Source organism: Diadema antillarum, unplaced genomic scaffold, assembly GCF_040938485.1.
Source record: "Diadema antillarum isolate AM-2024a unplaced genomic scaffold, OU_Dant_1.0 scf00000108, whole genome shotgun sequence".
Taxonomy (NCBI): Eukaryota; Metazoa; Echinodermata; class Echinoidea; order Diadematoida; family Diadematidae; genus Diadema; species Diadema antillarum.
Genome location: NW_027270997.1, coordinates 1,428,488 through 1,447,397, shown reverse-complemented (window position 1 = coordinate 1,447,397; position 18,910 = coordinate 1,428,488). Strand labels below are relative to the sequence as shown.

The following is an 18,910-nucleotide window of genomic DNA, read 5'->3' as shown; positions in this document are numbered from 1 at the left end:
ATGGGTTTGATACTGACGTTGCTCTCAAATGCACCGTATGCTATTTCACTATGGCACACCATGTTACCATGTTTAGACTGTCATTGTGTGTTTTGGGGGTAAATCCTGACAAAGGTCGTATGTATAGACCGAAAGCTGAGAGCTATACGTCCGTTTCAAAACTAATTTCTTTCACATAGACCTATGATATCATTATGTATGAAATATGTGTATATATATATATGTGAAAGAGATCACCGCTACAACAGCTTTTTGGCTTCTCCTCTATTCATAACTCTCTGCCCCAAAAAGGAACGTATGCTAAAGAGTTGAAAGGTTGGTCCGTCGGGTATTCGAGCTTGGGTCTGCCTGAATCGCTATGACGTCTCCGTGGCCGAGCGGTTAAGGCGTTGGCGTTCCATGCCAAAGACCCGGGTTCGATTCCCGGCGGAGACCAATTTTTCAACTCTTGCGCTTTTCCAAAAAGGAGGAACAGTAACAGGAGTAACGATGTCAAAGCTACTCACCGATTTCTCCTCCCTTTCTTATATATCACATATGCATTGATGACTACTGCTTGTCTTCTGTTGTTGAGGTAAGACCTGAGCCACTGGAGTGCAGTTGCATCAATTCTAAAATCTTTCCTCAGTCTCTCCAGAAGGATAGTATGGTCAACAGTATCAAAGGCAGCTGTCATATCAAGTAGAACAAGGGCAACTGCCTTCCTGTCATCAATTGATGTAAGGATGTCATCTGAGACCTTCAAACGTGCTGTCTCAACGCTGTGATTCTTCCTGTATGCTGACTGAAGGCATTCATAGAGATCATTACCTTGCAGATAAGCTGTCAGGCGACTAGCTACAATTTTCTACTTCACTTTGGCAAGGAATGGTAGGTTTGATACTGGGCGATAGCTGGCTAGTTCATTGTGGTCAAGTGTAGATTTCTTCAAAACTGGCGTAAGATAGGCAAGCTTCAGGCTGTCTGGGACTATTCCATCATGATGCATTAATCAGACCAGTGATAGGTATGGCTAGGAGATCACAATGTTGCTTAACAAGAGCTGTAGGCACGGGGTCAAGTGGACATGTCTTTGCAGGGGTCTTGCGAATTATTCGCTTGACTTCCTCAAGACAAGTAGGAGGCATCACAGACATATGAGCATCAATACTACCTGATGATGATGTCAGGGTATGTGACAGCTTATGTGCATGCTGTTCATAGTCCATTGGTCGAGATGCCGGCATATGCTCCTGGATTTTCTCAATCTTTCCAGTGAAAAAGTGAGAGATATCAATGACAAGGTCAGCATCAGGTATATCTTGTGGCAGTTTCTTTGTTACTGGAGCTTTCTGATGAAGAAGTTGGCTGATTATGCCATGCAGGGCCCTTTGATCATAGCCACATTCCAATATGAGATTGTTCCAAAACTTAGACTTCGCCGCTTTGAACAAGTCTTGAGTGATGTTCCTATGTTCCTTGAAGCAATGTTTATCAACAGATAACCCTGTCTTTCTCCATTTCCGCTCAAGTTGACGTCGCTTTCGCTTAGCATCAGCTATATCTTGATTGTACCAAGGAATGACAGGATGATCAGTGACAACACAGGAACGCTGTGGTGCATGTTTTTCAAGGAGTTTTTTCATAACCATGCAGTACTGAAGTAATAGAGTCTCAGCAGATTGTGATGTACCGGTATCTGATGATAATATCTCAGATTTCTGAATATCCGAGTTGAACTTGGTGGAATCAATTGCCTTTATCCGACGAAATTGAATCTCTCTCTTAACTGCCTTTGGCTTCTGAAATTGCATGTGAAATTACAGTGAATAGCTGAGTGGTCTGACAAAGACTCACCTACACCCATCAACAGTCTCCAAGCACTCTTCTCCAACCCGTGCAATAACTAAATCCAAAGTATGGCCAGACTCGTGGGTTGGCCCATCAACAAACTGCTGAAGGTTATGGTCCTTGAGTAACGACGTAAGTCGCCTTATCTCAACAGAATTCTCATTCTCCCAGTGGACATTAAAATCTCCAAGTATAAGTAGTTTGCCCGTGAAAAGAACATACTTATCCAGGAGGGAAGAGTATTCTTGCATAAAGTCAGTAAAGCTGGACTTATTCTTAGGAGAGGGCGGAGGGCGGTAAACGATCACTAGTTTGAGAACAACACTGTCGTAACTCACGCTACATTCAGTCACTTCAAAGGATCTGGGTTTGTCACGACCGCAACCTTGAGGCTACACAGTGAGACTGAACTTATGAAGCAGAGCAACCCCACCACCTCTCCGATGTTCCCTAGGAACGCTGATGAGATTATATCCTGCAGGTGTGATATTCCCTGCAGCTACACAGACATTTTCTTTAAGCCAAGTCTCAGTCATTGCCAGTATGTCTAAATCATGATCCATCAAATGATCAATAATGAGGTCAGATTTATTACGTGAAGACTGGTAATTTATCAATCCTACCTTTAGTTGCCCATTTGCACCTCCCTTGTGTTGATGATTGACATTTTGTTGACTCCTCTTACCACCCCGGATTCCTCTGTGCCCATACCTGGGTCTCTTAATATTCAGATCAAAAAGCCTGTTGAAATATGAGGCAGAGAGTATTCCCCTGCTCATAGGTCATATGCCTCCTAATGGAATACAGCTCAGAGCTTGTATACTGCAGCATTACCCATTGTATGAGAGGAATTGACGGCTGTAAGATTGTGCAAGGGCATTACTGAAATGGCATGTCACTGAATGGAAGGAAAACACAACAGGGTGACATGTGGGTGCACAACGTAAATTCCAGAGGAATGTCAGATATCCAGCTGAAAAAAAGGTGACAAAAATCTCAGATGATTGTGCTTAAGAGCACAACAAAGCTCCATTCATCCACTGATGCATCACTGAACATGAATGGTGACTAGCAGTGAGAGTGAACTCTAACTTTCCAACTTCAGTTGTAACTTGTGGGACACAGTGCAAGTAGATTCCAAATTTCCCAACTCCAATTGCCACATGTGGGACACAGTGCAGACTCCACAGAAATGTCAAGACATCAAGCTGAAAAGAAGAATGACAAATCTCAGATGAATATGCTGAAGAGTATCCTTCAAAATGGAGTCAAAAAGTATCCTTGAGGTACCCAGTCATAGTTGCTGCGTAGATGATACCAAAACTTCCAGCAAAAATGTGAAAAAAATGTGACACTTTGAAGGAGCCAAAAATTGGGTAGCCTCATATGGCGCGCACACAAGAGTAAATATATATATATATATATACAGGGCTCGACACTAATGGTGGCCCGGTGGCCCGGGGCCACCAAAAATGAAAATCGGGCCACCAAATTTCAAAAAAGGGCAAATTTGGTGGCCCGCCTCGGGCCACCAAATTTTTTTGAAAAGTATGTCAATAAATTCGTAACTTTTTGCGCCGGAAATTAGCAGTTAAATTTGTTCAAAGGATGGATGAAAAGGACTGAATTAATGTCTGAGAGTGAGTGTTGCAAGTTTGTTGAAGTTTATTTATGAGTAGATAATTGTCCAACTTCTAATTCTTACTATCATAAATCTTAAATATTTGACTCATTAAAAAAAAAAGGACTTTTAATGTTTTTTATTGGGTTTTTTTCGGGACACCAAATTTTTCTCTCGGGCCACCAAAAATTTGAAATTTAGGATTTTGGTGGCCCCATCGGGCCACAAACAAAAAAGTTAGTGTCGAGCCATGATATATATATATATATATATATATATATGATTCATATTCAATTTCAATTCAATACAATTGTTTATCAATTTCCTTTAAAAAAAATACATGATACAAAACGGTACATGTGTCAATTTGCCTTTCATCCAGCCGGAAAGAACAGTTCATTGAACACAGTATAAAATATATGTACGCATGGTATCATAGCAACAACAACAACAACAAAAGAACAATGCACACTTTGGTCATGGTAACAAAAAAGAAGAAGTAATCATTACTATGGAAAAGAGTGTTCCATTAAAAAAAAACTAAGCTTGTAGGACGTGGAACACTGAAAAGAAACAACAGCAACACCAATATACCAATAAGATGTATTTACGTTAAATTCATCTGTGTACCATTGTACTTTGGTCATTGATATATTTGATGGTGATAGTAAGAGGATACTATCAACAATGCTTGTTTTTGGATGCAGATAAAGGATATTGCAAAATAGCAATATTATGGCACAGACGCTATTCATTTGGCCGTGTAGGCCTATACCAGGAAAATGTGACCAAAAGATAAGACATACACGCAGTCACGCAAAACAACAACAAAAACACAAACAAAACACAGAATAACAGAAAAGAAGAAAAATACGCATACACAGTTAATGGACAACGAAGAACGAGGAAAGAGGAGTAGGGAAAATGGAGAAAACAAAAGGAAGAGGAAAGGAATGGAAGAGGTCTGTGGACATGCTATACTCAAGCTCAAGGACAAAAAAGTAAAAATATGGAGGATGTTTCATAAACACAATTAACTGGCATATGCGGAAATCAATTTTTTTTTATCAGTTTATATTGAATGTGAAACATAACAGATTCTTTTAAACTACAGTATAATCTAAGCTATTCCAATATAGGGAGATAATATATGTATATGATATATGTAATATATTTATAATATATATAATTAATATATAGAGAGATAAATAGATACAGTATAATATATAACTGCTCCTAATCGTCTCGATTGGATTTTTTCTTTAGTTTTTCTACTGTCACCTGTTGTCCCAACAGGCTCATAAGTGGATACCTTAATTTCATTGACTTTAACTTTGAAAAAAAAAATGTGTTCAAAACATCACAGCATGGTTTTACATTTTTTTAAATCGACAACTTCACCTTGTCTAAAACAGAAATGATGATCAGGGAAAAAAGAGCGCATAGCGGCATAGGAAAAGCTGAAATTAAACTACGGACTATTGTATTCAAAATTCATTTTCGCTGATATCTATAATTAAGTAACATGACTGTATGGGCATCAAAATTTTAAACTGCCTCACTACTGCAGCTCGTGAAACAACGGAACGCCAAGTGACCGGAGCTTGTTTAGGTTGTGACGTCACACATTAAGTCGAGTCCGATCGTGCAAACTCTCAGTCCGTTGAAAAATCATGTACACTCAGTCACGTTCACTACCTCCTCATAATTATACACGATACACAGCTGCCCCAGCGGCCCCGCGTACTTATCCAGGACACCATTGCACGCCTGCCATACACATATCGTTTGATGTGTGTCTATTGCCACCCGACTCGAGCCCTATCTGACAGTCTACTGTGACAGAATCCGCGCCCAAAAATCCACTTCATATTCCGGGCTCTGATGAACACCATGACAGGATCATTCTCACCCACCACCGCAGTTGCTGGCATTTTGACTGGTAAGGAGATACACCATTCTTGTTTAATTACATTCATAATCAGAGGTTCATACTGGACATCTACTCCGGCTGGTAATATTGTAGTCTGGGTCAGTGCCAACTCGCCCTACCCTAGATTTCGGCCACAAATTCAAGGCCGAGTCGAGACCATGGGTTCCTGTGTACGGTAGGTCAGAAAACGTTCAAGGAGATAATCTCAAACATATTTTTTACTCATTTCCTGAATCATGTCCTGTTTACTTGACCAATGCACAACGAGACAATTCAAGAATTCTTCACAGATTTTCCTTTATATTGTAGCCTGTTAATTTGACCTTTTATTTCTTCTGCATGTCTGCTTTTTTTTTTTATTTGACTTTGATTTTCAATCCGTGTGTTCTAGTAGGGCCGAGTTGTCCACCTGTCCGATTTAGCAGGTACCCAGCGTTAATGCGTAGAGTACGTGCACGTACATTGTATCTTGCGCAGACGACACTTTTTTACCGTGAGACGGTGAGAGATGATGATGCAAGAGATTATAATATTAGGGGCATGCTGCAAAAGGACGATAGTACTTCAACAGAAACACACCAGACACAAAATGTTGAGGTGGTACATGTATACATGTATCATATTATTTGAACCCTGGAAGAAGCACTCGTGGAGGTCGTATTACTATGGGCACCAGGTTGTGACGATGACCTTGACTTGTGCGACAGAGGACGCAGAATATACACTTTAGACTATCATGGTAAAAATACGGCATTATTTTGTGGTTATATCCCATAACGCTATAACGTCACGGAGTGGCCTGAGAAACGCCACCATCTGAAGAGGGCAGAGGAGGAGAAAGAAGAGAATATAAATGTATTGAAGTATATGTAGGTATATACTGCATTATATCATCTTCTTTCTCCTCCTACGTCTTATGTATGTAATTATTATATTCATATGATATTATTGTGCATGATTATAGATATAGATAAATATATAGATATATGAATAGATAGATAGATGGATAGATAGATAAATAAATAGATAGATAGATAGAGATATTCATGCAATTCCAATTGGGTATTTACTTGGATGAATTAATGCTTTGGAGAAAATGGCATAAAAGTATAGTGTTACTAACAGGGCCATTTCTATGAGAAAAACTGCAACTATTAATGTTTTCTTTATAGTCTTATGATGTTGAGAGCAGGGTATAATTCTAAAATTTGTTCTAATTCATCATTTTGTACAACCTGTCATGTTTCAGTGTGGATGGGAGAACTCATCATGCAAATTAAAAATATTGAGTTTTAAGTGCAAGGTGAGAATGTTAATTTTATGATGTTTGCCATTTCTACCATTTTGCTAGTTTACACAATTTCAATAATTCAATATTTCAATTTCGCAATATCCATGATTTCAATTATCACTTTTCCTTGTTTTTCTCCCCCCCAAAGTATGCCTCCCCCCCCCCCCCCGGTTGTCATGGCCCCTGCTGTGCCTCTGGTCAAGGAAGTCTTTTTACGCTTCCTTGATCTGACTAGCCTTTAACTGTTAGGTTGCCAAAGTTGAAATTTTCCACCACAAAATACACACAAATTCCATAGAGCAGCAATTCGTATGACATGTAAAGAGTTCATGTTACTGAAGTATTCCTCGCAATCCCTCTACCCAGCTGCCGTTGCCGTAGTGTTCACGAGACGATGGCTGCAGGGAGGGCGGTGTTACAGCAAGGCGCGACTTGACGGGAAGACGGTGATCATCACGGGAGCCAATACAGGCATCGGAAAAGAGTCGGCTAAGGACCTAGCCAAGCGAGGTGGGCCTTCTAGTGTTTGGGATTTTTTTTTTCTTTACTCTAAAACTGGTTTCCGAGTGCACAGTCTGAGTGGAATCGATGGAAGTTGGGTCAAACTACAGTCCGACCTGTCCTATCCGGGTATGTCGGGACCGGCACTAATTAATCCGGATAAGGGATTTGGCCGGATATGGGAGACTCAATGTTTTCTGTCCGTGTTCTTGCTGTGATTTGGGGGTAGTGAATGTCTGAATGCATGTTATTAGATGTGACTGTGTGTTAGTATGTTGAGAAGGATAAATAATTTATGTGAGTTTGTGTAGGAGTTTTGTTTGAGTTTGAAATCCCGTTTCCCCCGTAATCATCACATTGAAGAAAAAAATCACGCCGAGATCGCATCCGGCTAATAGAGAGATCCGGATAAACGGAGGCCGGATAGGAGAGGTCGAACTGTAAATCAAGTGACGTTCCCGTATGCTGGAATGAAGTTGGTTCGCTTGTGTTTACTTCACTGTTTCATCGCAAGATATTAATACTGAGGTAAGGCTCTTGCAGTATATCATTAGAAAGTTATCATGGCAAAGTCCTGATCTGTCTTTATTTTAGCTATTATGACATTAATTCTTTTAGTTCATTTTGCATTATTCAGTTTATTGGCGCATTTAAAAAAAATAACCTTTTTAATTTTTTTTCCGAAATCGAATAAAGAGACATTGGACCATAGAACAGTATTTTACAAATCTAAGATCAGTTGATTGAAAAAAAAAATGAGTGAAACAAACAAATAGTAGGGTAACCTGAATGAAATTATGTTTTATCAAGATTGGACTTACAACATGGTGGAATTTCCAAGTTTCGTATGGTGTCACGAAGCATTGATAATCAGTCACAATCGCGCATGCGCATTGAGTGAGGTGAAAACGCCATTGCCTTAAAGGTCTCCTAATGACCCTGCCACAAATCTGCCCCAAATTAAATTTTATCCTTTCGGCATGAAATCAAAGAACAAGGCATAATTTGCAGAGTCGAATAACAAAACTTTAATGGTATTTCTGTGGTAAGGTCATGACTCTGACTATCACAATAATTTGATATCTCTTCAGATTAATTTAATTCGATTTCATCAAACCTTTTATGAGTTTCCATGAGTTTATTCGGATCATTAATATCAACTCACATAATAAAGAGTGGTATTTTACTTTCAGTCGCTTACAACTTTCAACGAGACTACAAGAAATTGCAAAGTTTCAAGAAACTAATTATGGTTAGAATTCTATTCGAAACTGCAAAATTTTAAGTCACTATTTTTGGACAGACTATAAAAGAAAATAAAGGATTATGATTGTAGTAAATTATTTCTAGGATGGACTTCTTTATACAATTGAAATTTCAACAAAATATTTCTAATTTAGACTCCAATATAAAATTGCAAAATCTAAAGATCTTCTTTATGGTTAAGGCTCCTGAATATACACTAAATATGTCATTTTTCTAAGGTCTAATCATGAGCTCTTCCTCTATGTGTCCAGGAGCCCGTGTCATCATGGCGTGTCGTGACCTGAAGAAGGCCGAGGAGGCTCAGCTATGGGTCATCAGAGAGTCAGGAAACAAGAACGTAGTGGTCAAGAAACTGGACCTGGCCTCGATGAAGTCCATCCGAGACTTTGCCACCGAGATCAAAAGAGAGGAAGAACGCCTCGACATCCTGCTCAACAACGCAGGTATGATAGAGCGATGACCAGTCTTTACTTGAAGGAATCTGAAGAAAAAAACAGAACGAAGAAAACAAACTCCTTTAAAAAGAGTTCATCTAAAAACACCACAACCAGAAAACCGAAGTAACAAAAAGATGGAAGAAGCACTTGCTTACACCATCCGAAATGATAAGGACACATTAAAGTATTGCATGATCATGTGTGACTTTTTGCGAAAGTAAATAAATGTGTACTTCTTTGTGTGTGTGTGTGTGTGTGTATGTGTTGTTTTTTTCTACACAGATGTACTTCTTACGCAAGTTGCATCTAATTACTTTATTCTTGATGAAATAACATCGTTTGTATTCTTTGGCACTGTATGGGATCGACTAGGCAAATTAATTTCCATAATCACCCTGTCAGAGAACTTTGTTCAAACTTTGTTATCCTATAATGCATGTAACAATGATTATTCACAAGCTACTGTAAATATTTGGGGGGGGGGGGACTTAGTGTTCACACAATTACGTTGTCCTTATGATTAAGTACAATTTTTGTCCCCGCCGAACGAGTTCGAGCAGGGGACTATGAAACGGGCTCCGTACGTGTGTGTGTCCGTGTGTCCGTCCGTCCGTCTGTCCGTCCGTCCGTCCGTGTGTCCGTGTGTCCGTGTGTGCGTCCGTGTGTGATCAAAATCTTCAATTTGCTACTTCTCTGTCATTTATGAGCCAATTTTGATTCTGTTCGCTTTATATGATAGCACTACATAGGAGCTTTGAAACTTCTACACAGAATTTCAGTCGTGACCTTTGACCTTGACCTTTGACCTATATTGTACATTTTGCTACAAAATGCTACTCCTTCGCCATTTCTAACCCGATTTCGATTCTGTTTGCTTTATGTGATGGCACTAGATGAGGGCTTCAAAACTTCTACACAGAATTTTGACCTTTGACTTCTTTGACCTTTGACCTTGATTTTTTGACCTATATTGTACATTTTGCTACAAAATGCTACTCCTTCGCCATTTCTAACCCGATTTCGATTCTGTTTGCTTTATATGATGGCACTAGGTGAGGGCTTCAAAACTTCTACACAGAATTTTGACCTTTGACTTCTTTGACCTTTGACCTTGATTTTTTTACCTATATTGTACATTTTGCTACAAAATGCTACTCCTTCGCCATTTCTAACCCGATTTCGATTCCGTTTGCTTTATGTGATTGCACTAGGTGAGGGCTTCAAAACTTCTACACAGAATTTTGACCTTTGACTTCTTTGACCTTTGACCTTGATTTTTGACCTGTATTGTTCATTTTGCTACAAAATGCTACTCCTTCGCCATTTCTAACCCGATTTCACTTCCGTTTGCTTTATGTGATGGCACTAGGTGAGGGCTTCAAAACTTCTACACAGAATTTTGACCTTTGACTTCTTTGACCTCTGACCTTGATTTTTAACCTATATTGTACATTGGCTACAAAATGCTACTCCTTCGCCATTTCTAACCCGATTTCGATTCTGTTTCCTTTATGTGATGGCACTAGGTGAGAGCTTCAAAACTTCTACACAGAATTTTGACCTTTGACTTCTTTGACCTTTGACCTTGATTTTTTACCTATATTGTACATTTTGCTACTAAATGCTACTTCCGGCGGGGACATATATTACGCACCGCGTAATTTCTACTTTTCCTTGTATTGTTGAAAACGGAAAATGAATAAAATGAATGAAGTGAAATACGACAATTATGTTACCGATAATAAAGGTAATAGTTATCATTCAGAGTACGACAATTTTGCTTTTTACATAAATGCTTGTACAAAGGTCATGATACTACATATTCTACTATTGAGGAGAATTAATGACGTGCGAAACTGATATCCCTCTTAGATCCAGGTATATCTTGATTATCACTGCCTGGAGCCGCCGCGCCAACTCGAGGCAATGGTGTGATAATGATAGTAATAACGACATCAGTCATTAGAACTATGAGAAGAATGATGATAACAACAATGACAATAATGATAACTATATAATGATAATCCTCATGATCGTCATTTTCTTCCAATACAGTGGACTCCCGTTATAACGAAGTCCTCGGGACCGGCAGTTTTCTTTCGTTATATCGAAATTTCGTATAACCGAACAAATAAAAAATAAAAATACATAAAGCCGGAAACATTACGGCCCGAATTTCACTTCGTTATAACCGTCTTCGTTATGGGAGTGCACTGTAGTAGTCGTAAGAGTTGTGCAACTAATGGTAACAGTGTTACTGGTGATTATCATAAAAGTAATAATATAAAAACATGCAAAATACTATTAGGAATTACCTTTCCATGACAATATTGATGATATTATTTTCATGTGCTGGGTTCAAATACACCATGTATTTTACGTAGTGCCAAAAAAAAAATGTGGTAACCATGGAAACGCGGCTTGGTAATGATGTTGTTAGATGAACTTTGACCTCTCCAGGAATCATGATGTGTCCTCATTGGAAGACCGAGGATGGGTTTGAGATGCAGTTCGGGGTCAATCACCTGGGTCACTTTCTCCTGACCAACCTCTTACTCGATCTCATCAAGGCCTCAGCTCCGAGTCGCATCGTCAACGTGTCGTCGGTCGGCCACCAGTTCGGCCGCATGCACTTCGACGATATCATGTTGGAGAAGAAGTATGATTCCATCGTCTCCTACGGCCAGAGCAAGCTAGCCAACATCCTCTTCACAAGGGAACTGGCCAAAAGGCTCTCAGGTAAAAAGGTCATATTCTGCTGCCTCGCTTAACCGTTTGTGTGCTTAGAGTGCCGACTGAATCTGAAAACCCCCATAGTATTGTACACACTGTCCGAAGTCCGTGGTACGGAAAGTGTTAACATTCATCAGTGCGGTTCAAACTAAATAGCTTTGTTTATAATTTCTTGATGATGTATAATGTACTGTGTAGATAGTTGGAAATTAGGCACAATGGATAAAAGATCAGTTTGCATTATTAAAGAAAAATATATTGAACAATCAAGACGTGAATATCATATAAGGTAAACTATACGACTTCTGTCAGACAAATACTTACAATCAAGCAAACAACGTATTTTTCGTTTTTTCAACGCAAAGACCCGGTTTTTCAGCCTTCAGAAATATCTTAACAAAATAGTTGAGGTTTAAGGAACTAGGAATGAAAAGAAATGTAGAGCCTACGGTTATGTTAAGAAATGAAATTATGCATATTAAATATAAGAAGATAAGCGATTAGAAGTTACAACAAACAAATATAGCAACAAAGGGATTACAGGAACATCATTACGAACTGTACCCATTTTTGTTTTTACTTCATGTGAACCGTTTTTCACAACGTAGCTTTATTTTCCGTTTCTGATTAAATATCACAATGTCATAGTCTTTTTTCTTTTTCTTTTTTGTGGCTTTGATGCTGCATGAAAGTCAAAATGTTGCACGCAATAAGAGCAATAAGGACGCACCTCCCATCATAAACGATGACAAAATTGAGGTATACAGTATTCTTTCAAAATTAGTATTTCGTAACATGGTTTTACTTGAAGTGACAGTGTAAACTATCACGCAATGATACACAAAGTCATTCATGCGACGTGGAATCGTATCGCAATATTCACCTCCAATAGAATACTGCGGGAGGTCGAGCAGGTTCGAGTCATCAGCTAGTTGTGTATACGTCTTTCGGCGACATTGTACAGCAGGACAAACATTGTGTTCTTTCTTATCTTTGTTTTGTTTGTCCATGATATCTCAATAGCATCACGTTCACTTAAAGAGTTGTTGTTGTTGTTGTTGTTGTTGATCATGGTCCTTATTAACACACCTATAGTATAACAATTCGACAGAAAAAAATATTCATGGTCACTTCGCTCGCAAGACACAAAACTAAGGAGAATCTTTTGTCCAGATGACGTCACACTCATGTGATCAACCATTGTGTGAAGATTACTCACAAGAGGTTAAACAATATATACCTCCAATCAAAAGTCAATTTTCTCCGTGATACCAAGGGTTTTTAGTTTGTTTACTTGTTTGTTTTCTTTGCTTGCACAGTGGACGCTGATCTGTTGCATTCAATTAATTGCAATAATTGTAAAGATGACCATTCCGAATAAATTATCCTTTGTGATGACAGTCACGTGTTGAAGGACACACCTCTTTCTTTCCAACTGCAAATCCTCCTCTTTCCAGGGACGGGCGTCACGTGTTACTCTCTACATCCGGGCGCCGTGGACACCGATCTACAGCGTCACATGACCTCATACAGCTGGCTCTTCGTGCCGATCCATCCCATCATGCGTCTCTTCTACAAGACGGCCGAGCGGGGCGCGCAGACCAACATTTACTGCTGCGTGGATGAAAAGGCGGCTAACGAAACTGGGCTCTACTACAGGTGGGAATTATAATCAAACAACTTTAGGATGTGTAATGATTCAAATTCATGAAATTCTTCAGTCGAGATGTTTTTACATCTCGACGGAATACGCATAGTACCCGCTGCATTTCTATAAGGACACTTGCTGTCGGGCGGAAGCTCGGTCTAGTGGAGATGACGCCTGTCCGGAGATCAGGAGGTCGTAGGTTCGAATCCTGCTCGAGAATGTACGCCCATGATTTTTTATCATGGCTACTACTAAAATACTGATCAATTCAGTGCTTATTTACGTCGATGTAGGGCAATTTGTCAATCGGTTGCAACCTTAGGATGTGCAAACTTGGAATAATAGGAACCGTTGCTTCATACCATGATAAAGAAAACAGTTTCCTAAGTGATATCCGAATGAGGTGAAACCATCATCATCCTTGGCGAATTTCTCAAGAAGTCTTTTTGTTTGTCATTTTCGGCGAAATGTCATATAGGGTCTAATTACAGAATCAATTTCAAAAAGTCCACTGCACAGTTTAGGTGATATCATCCATAATCTTTGGATGTTAACCCGTCAAACTGCATCTTTTTTCGGCCAATACAATAGTAGTAACAATTCTGAATAAAAGATTGGATCAATTATTGTTCCTGAGTTACTGAATTCATGAGCTAACATACTAGCACATGGCACATGAACGTGTTTTTTTTCCCCTAGTTGATCAACGTGATTATCGCCCTATATACCGCGTGTCATGATTGTACTTTATATACATATTTTTTTTTTTTCATATCATCGTTGTTATCAATATCCTCGGAATGCGGGGACTATGATACCAAACTGAATCAAAACGAAATGACTGCTTCGCCGGTGGCCGAGGGATGGCGCTCTGTGCCTTTTGGATCTAGTGTCCCTATTTGGATCAATCGGCCCGTCTTGCAGTTTACCTTCCTGCAACCGACTTTTAAAAGGGCATTGTACCGGTTTTTTTTTTTTTTTTATATGTTGTTCTTTTAATTCTAAAAGACCCAGCGGTGCAAACAGAATCAAAATTTCAAAACGATTTAGCCCGTAATTTCATGTTGAAAATGGAACTTTTTTGGCGAGAATTATGCTAATGAGCTGACGAGCCCGGATGTCGTGATGTCACAGGTGCCAAATATATCTCTGATTACCAGCCCTTGCATACGCGTGCGTTAAATCGTGCCGAGTAGCAGACGACGCTTAGGCTCAATTTAGCTAGCAGGCGGCACTTGTGTACTGTCCTGTCCATGCAGCTGTCTCAAATTTCGCTGAACCAAATAGCACCAAAATTACAGGATATACTTCTAAGCATATTTCAAAATACTGTATTATATTTGAACGAAATCGGTAATCGAGAAGTATCAATATTGACGCCGACTTTCAAGTTGTCACTCAAAAAAAAACTCACTCTTCGCGAGAGATCTTGGTAAACGTGACATGCACAATCTAGAACTGAAGTTAGCCGACTAGTACTGTGCGAACGGGGAATTTACGCGGGAACTAAACTAAAAAAAGGCATGATTTTGGCGATTTGTGTGATTTACGAACTTTATTTTTCATTCAACTTAGCTCAAATAATTTATAAATTGATTTTTTGCTCCCGATTACTTGAAAGATTTGTCTCAGGATATTAGATGGCTAACTTCAGTCTGTGCGTGCGCAGGCCGTAGGGCTACTCTCCTACGCCGCGATCACTCTTGTTTAGTCGTACAGAGTAGATTGTTTTTAGCGACGACAGGAAAGTCGACAAATTCACTTACGCTTCCCGACTTGCGATTTGGTTCCAATTACCGTGAGCAAGTGGACATGAGTCATAAAATATTTCTTGTGATTTTGGTGCAATTTGGTTAAGTGAATTTTGAGATATCTACATGGATACGGAAGTACTTTAGCACTATGATGCCTACACCAGCGCTTGGATCGCGAAGCGGCGGCACTGTTTGTATGTACGTGGTCAGGCTACTCTTCCGAGGTATGACCGGGTCCTACTAAAACTAGATCTAGTCCTTGGTGTTAATACGACCACCATGAGATTTATCTCGACTACAAAAACATTGAAAATCCATAAAGCAGATACCTTACCTGCAAAATTCAGCACAGAAACAACAGGGCCTGCAGGACAAGGGCCTAGATCTAGCGGCAACGCTAGACCTTGGAGTCTGGACTTTCGTCTGGACTTTCTTCAAGTTCTGGCAGCAGGGGTATGTATTGCATACTAAACGTTTACGCTGTGCCTATTGAGCGCTGTGCACGTACAGCTGTCGACGGGGCGGCGAGTAGAATCTTCTCGGTCCTTGACTGCTCACTAGTCCTAGACCTATAGTTCTAGTCTAGAGTCTATATGTACTGGGTGCATAACTAACTAGGCGTAAACCGTGATTGCCGTTGACTATTTTTTGGATTTAGACTTTAAGAATCACGCAGTCCTCATCTTCGTTAGATAGTTTGAACTGTGATGTCGAACCATTATCGCTTATCATCAATGCATAGTTAGTGCAACGTTACTTACACACAGTTTTCTATGGGCAGCACGTTCGGACAATGATGCCAATTTCATTTTGCATATCTGGAATATTCCCCACAAATTTCATCGAAATAAAAATCTTTTGAAGAGATTCCTTTTAGAAATTAATAGATATTGTTTAACATGTTTATTTTAGCTCCATATTGCAATTTTACTGAATAACAGTTTTTGCAGTACTTCGTGTGAGATTTCATCAGTAAATTGACATGTGTAGTTCGTTTTGCTAAATTCGGAGGTTGGCACCTGTGACGTATGCCAAATTGTGTGGATCGTTCCTTGGCTTGCTCGTTTTCATTTTTTTCAAAAAATCATTACCGGTTTATCCTGGGTTTTAGAATCCTCTCTTTCCAGTTGTAGGCATCAAAAAATGTAGATTAGAATCATCAGACAAGTAGAAAATGTCAGTACAGGTTTCTTTTAACCCTTTTTTAAGGCGCGGTCAGATTTATGATCGAGAAGATCGCGAAGTTTGGGCCATTGGTACGCGCGCAAGCAAGAGCGCGCCGTCCGATGGCTAGTGATTGTGACGTAACAATGCACATCTGTAGATGACAATGGCCTCGCGCTTCGGAGGCACCGCCCGCAAACAGATCGAGAAGTTTCGCGGGAAGCTCCGCGGGAAGTTTGCGGTCACACTGACAAAACCTCGAGGTCTTAAAGATCGCGATCTTAAACTTCCCGATCTTTTGCCAGTCTGACCGCGCCTTAGTCGTGCTTTGTCATCAATTGCAGGTCATATTGCCATGAATGAGCCCAACCCACATGGTGGACACTGAGCAGACAAATCGTAGTCCACAACCAACGATCGAAACTTGCTCGCGCTACAATATTCTTGCCATCGTGTTGTCGCGAGGATGTTGCGTTGAAAATGACTCAAATTAAAATCCGTTACCGCATTGACAAATGGGGTTGAAGAGTAATCATCAGTCTGTATTTGGGTGAACTGATAATTGTATACATTCATCATCAAAAAAGTCTTTTCCATTCTTGTCTGTTTGCAGTGACTGCGCCGTTAAGACCCCGTCCAAGGCCGCTCAAGATGACGCGGCGGCCAGCAAGTTATGGGAACTGAGTACAGAACTGGTCGGCTTGGAAAAATAGCGTGTGACAATTACATCCTGAGAAAGAGACATGAATGAGGGTTAGGAGGAAGCATATGAATTTTAGAACCCCGATTTCTTTCACCTAATTTGAAGCTTTTAATCAGCCGGGTCAGCTGTACGCGCATACACTAACCGACTAAGCGTACAATGTCCGATCAGCTGTGCGGTTGACTCTGAGTGGATCTGATTGGATCGCGTCAGGTCCGCGACCGTTCTATTTAGAGTAAGGGGGTGACACGTACGGAGCTCGGTGCCTATTTACGTGGCAGGGACACGAAGGCGATTTATTTACCCGGTCACGCACTGACTGCATCGGAACTGTTTCTTTTGCAGCAGATTTTTTGGCTAAATTGCAGAATACCCCGGCAATCCTTCATTCCGAGCGTGTCTCCCATAGACACTGTGCTTTATTCCGTTAGCGTACGGCCATAGAAACACGTTATTAAGGGGAAGTACGCACAAGAGAGCTGGGGTATTCTGCAATTGCTCAGATTTTCTGGCCCGCTAGACACAGCCGAGCGAACAGCGCTCGTGCTAACGTGTGCATGCATGTATACATGCATCTCCTGCCCCCTATAAAGCTAACAAAATAGGTCCAGTTATGTTTTGTTGGTGGTTACAGGATGTTTAGATACTAGTATGTGATTAGATATGGTATTTTGTGGATATTATATTTCAAGTTTAGATACAAACAAAATAAATCATTTTTACAACAAACAAGATTACAAAAGACTGAATAGCTCAGTTGGTAGAGCACTGGACTGATAAACCGAGGTTTGCAGGTTCAAATCCCATTTCAGATTTTTTTTTTTGTTCACTTTATGTATTCAAAAATGATTTTTCTCAGTTACTTTCTTTCTACTTATGTGGAATTTATTCCAAAAACTTATTGTGAGAACAGCTTTACAAAATGATCTGATCAAACCAGTCAGTCCATTGACCTGCAAATGACATGGAAATATTCATAATCTTTGGAGTTTTAGATGTTGTAATTCGTGTAGTCATTCTGTATTGTCTCCATGAATCTTGGATTATTATATTGACATGTAATCTATGAATTAGAAATGAGAAATCTGGCTCAAATTGCTGCAATCTCATTTCAAATTTCTTACCCGTATAAATAAACCTTACAATTCTCTGGGAAAAAAGAGGAATGTCTTTTGTACATAACAAATTGATATTTCCAGTGTTGGGTTCCTCTCTCTCCCACTCTTTCTCTCGTTCTCTCATAATTTCATCTATCTCCTTATACTTGTCGAAATCTGCCCCCCCCCATCCCTTCCTCTCTCCCCCTCTTGCACACACTCTGTCTCTCTCTCTCTCTCTTGCACACACTCTCTCTCTCTTGCACACTCTCTTCCCCCCCCCCCCCTTTCTCTCTCAATTGCTTTCTCTCCTCTGCTCTTTTTATTTGTTTCTTCCTCATGTTTTGTTTCTGGAATGTCTACACTTTCATATCAGATAACTCGATTTCTCACTGACCCCAAGATTGCTTATTGCTTCCTCTGGCTCTCAAAATTTTGATAATTTTAATACAAATACTACACGTGGAAGTTTGGTTTCTTTTTCCAACAATTTATTCAAATGTGATAGAATTTCAATGGCAGAACAATTTTAGGCACTAAACTGAACTACATTTGGCAACACAAGCCAATGCAATAAATATACTAACAAATTCATTATTTGCTCAGAAATAGCAATACTGAATGGAAAAATTTTACAGTAGTTTCCATAACACTAAAATTGTAGCACTCATTTACAGGGGAACTTCGTTACGAGCTCCTTGGGACCACAGAAATTTCCTCATTATATCGGGTATCTCGTTATATCGGCTTGTACCGAAAGGTTGGGTTGCGTCGCGTCGCGTCACGTTGACGCCAACGCTCCCAACGCTCCCAATGCACCCTTTCAGTCAAACCGGGGGAGCTTTGGCCGAATGGTCGCGTTCGCGTCAACGCGACGCGACGCAACCCAACCTTTCGGTACAAGCCCGTTATATCAGGGATAAAAACAAAGA

The 18,910-nt window shown here is 40.0% G+C and overlaps 1 protein-coding gene and 1 non-coding gene across 2 annotated transcripts; both read left to right on the top strand.

The window, feature by feature from the left end:
* Positions 1 to 363: 363 nt before the first annotated feature.
* On the top strand, positions 364 to 435 carry Trnag-ucc (transfer RNA glycine (anticodon UCC)). The gene has a single exon. It is a non-coding gene; the product is annotated as a tRNA-Gly (tRNA).
* Positions 436 to 5,231: 4,796 nt separating this feature from the next.
* Positions 5,232 to 16,901, top strand: LOC139719277 (retinol dehydrogenase 11-like). The gene is made up of 6 exons (XM_071630700.1): positions 5,232 to 5,393; positions 7,042 to 7,185; positions 8,694 to 8,885; positions 11,340 to 11,618; positions 13,070 to 13,271; positions 16,792 to 16,901. Exons 1-6 carry the CDS (start codon positions 5,336 to 5,338, stop codon positions 16,889 to 16,891), a joined length of 975 nt encoding a protein of 324 aa, XP_071486801.1. The 5' UTR covers positions 5,232 to 5,335; the 3' UTR covers positions 16,892 to 16,901.
* The last annotated feature ends 2,009 nt before the right edge of the window (positions 16,902 to 18,910 follow it).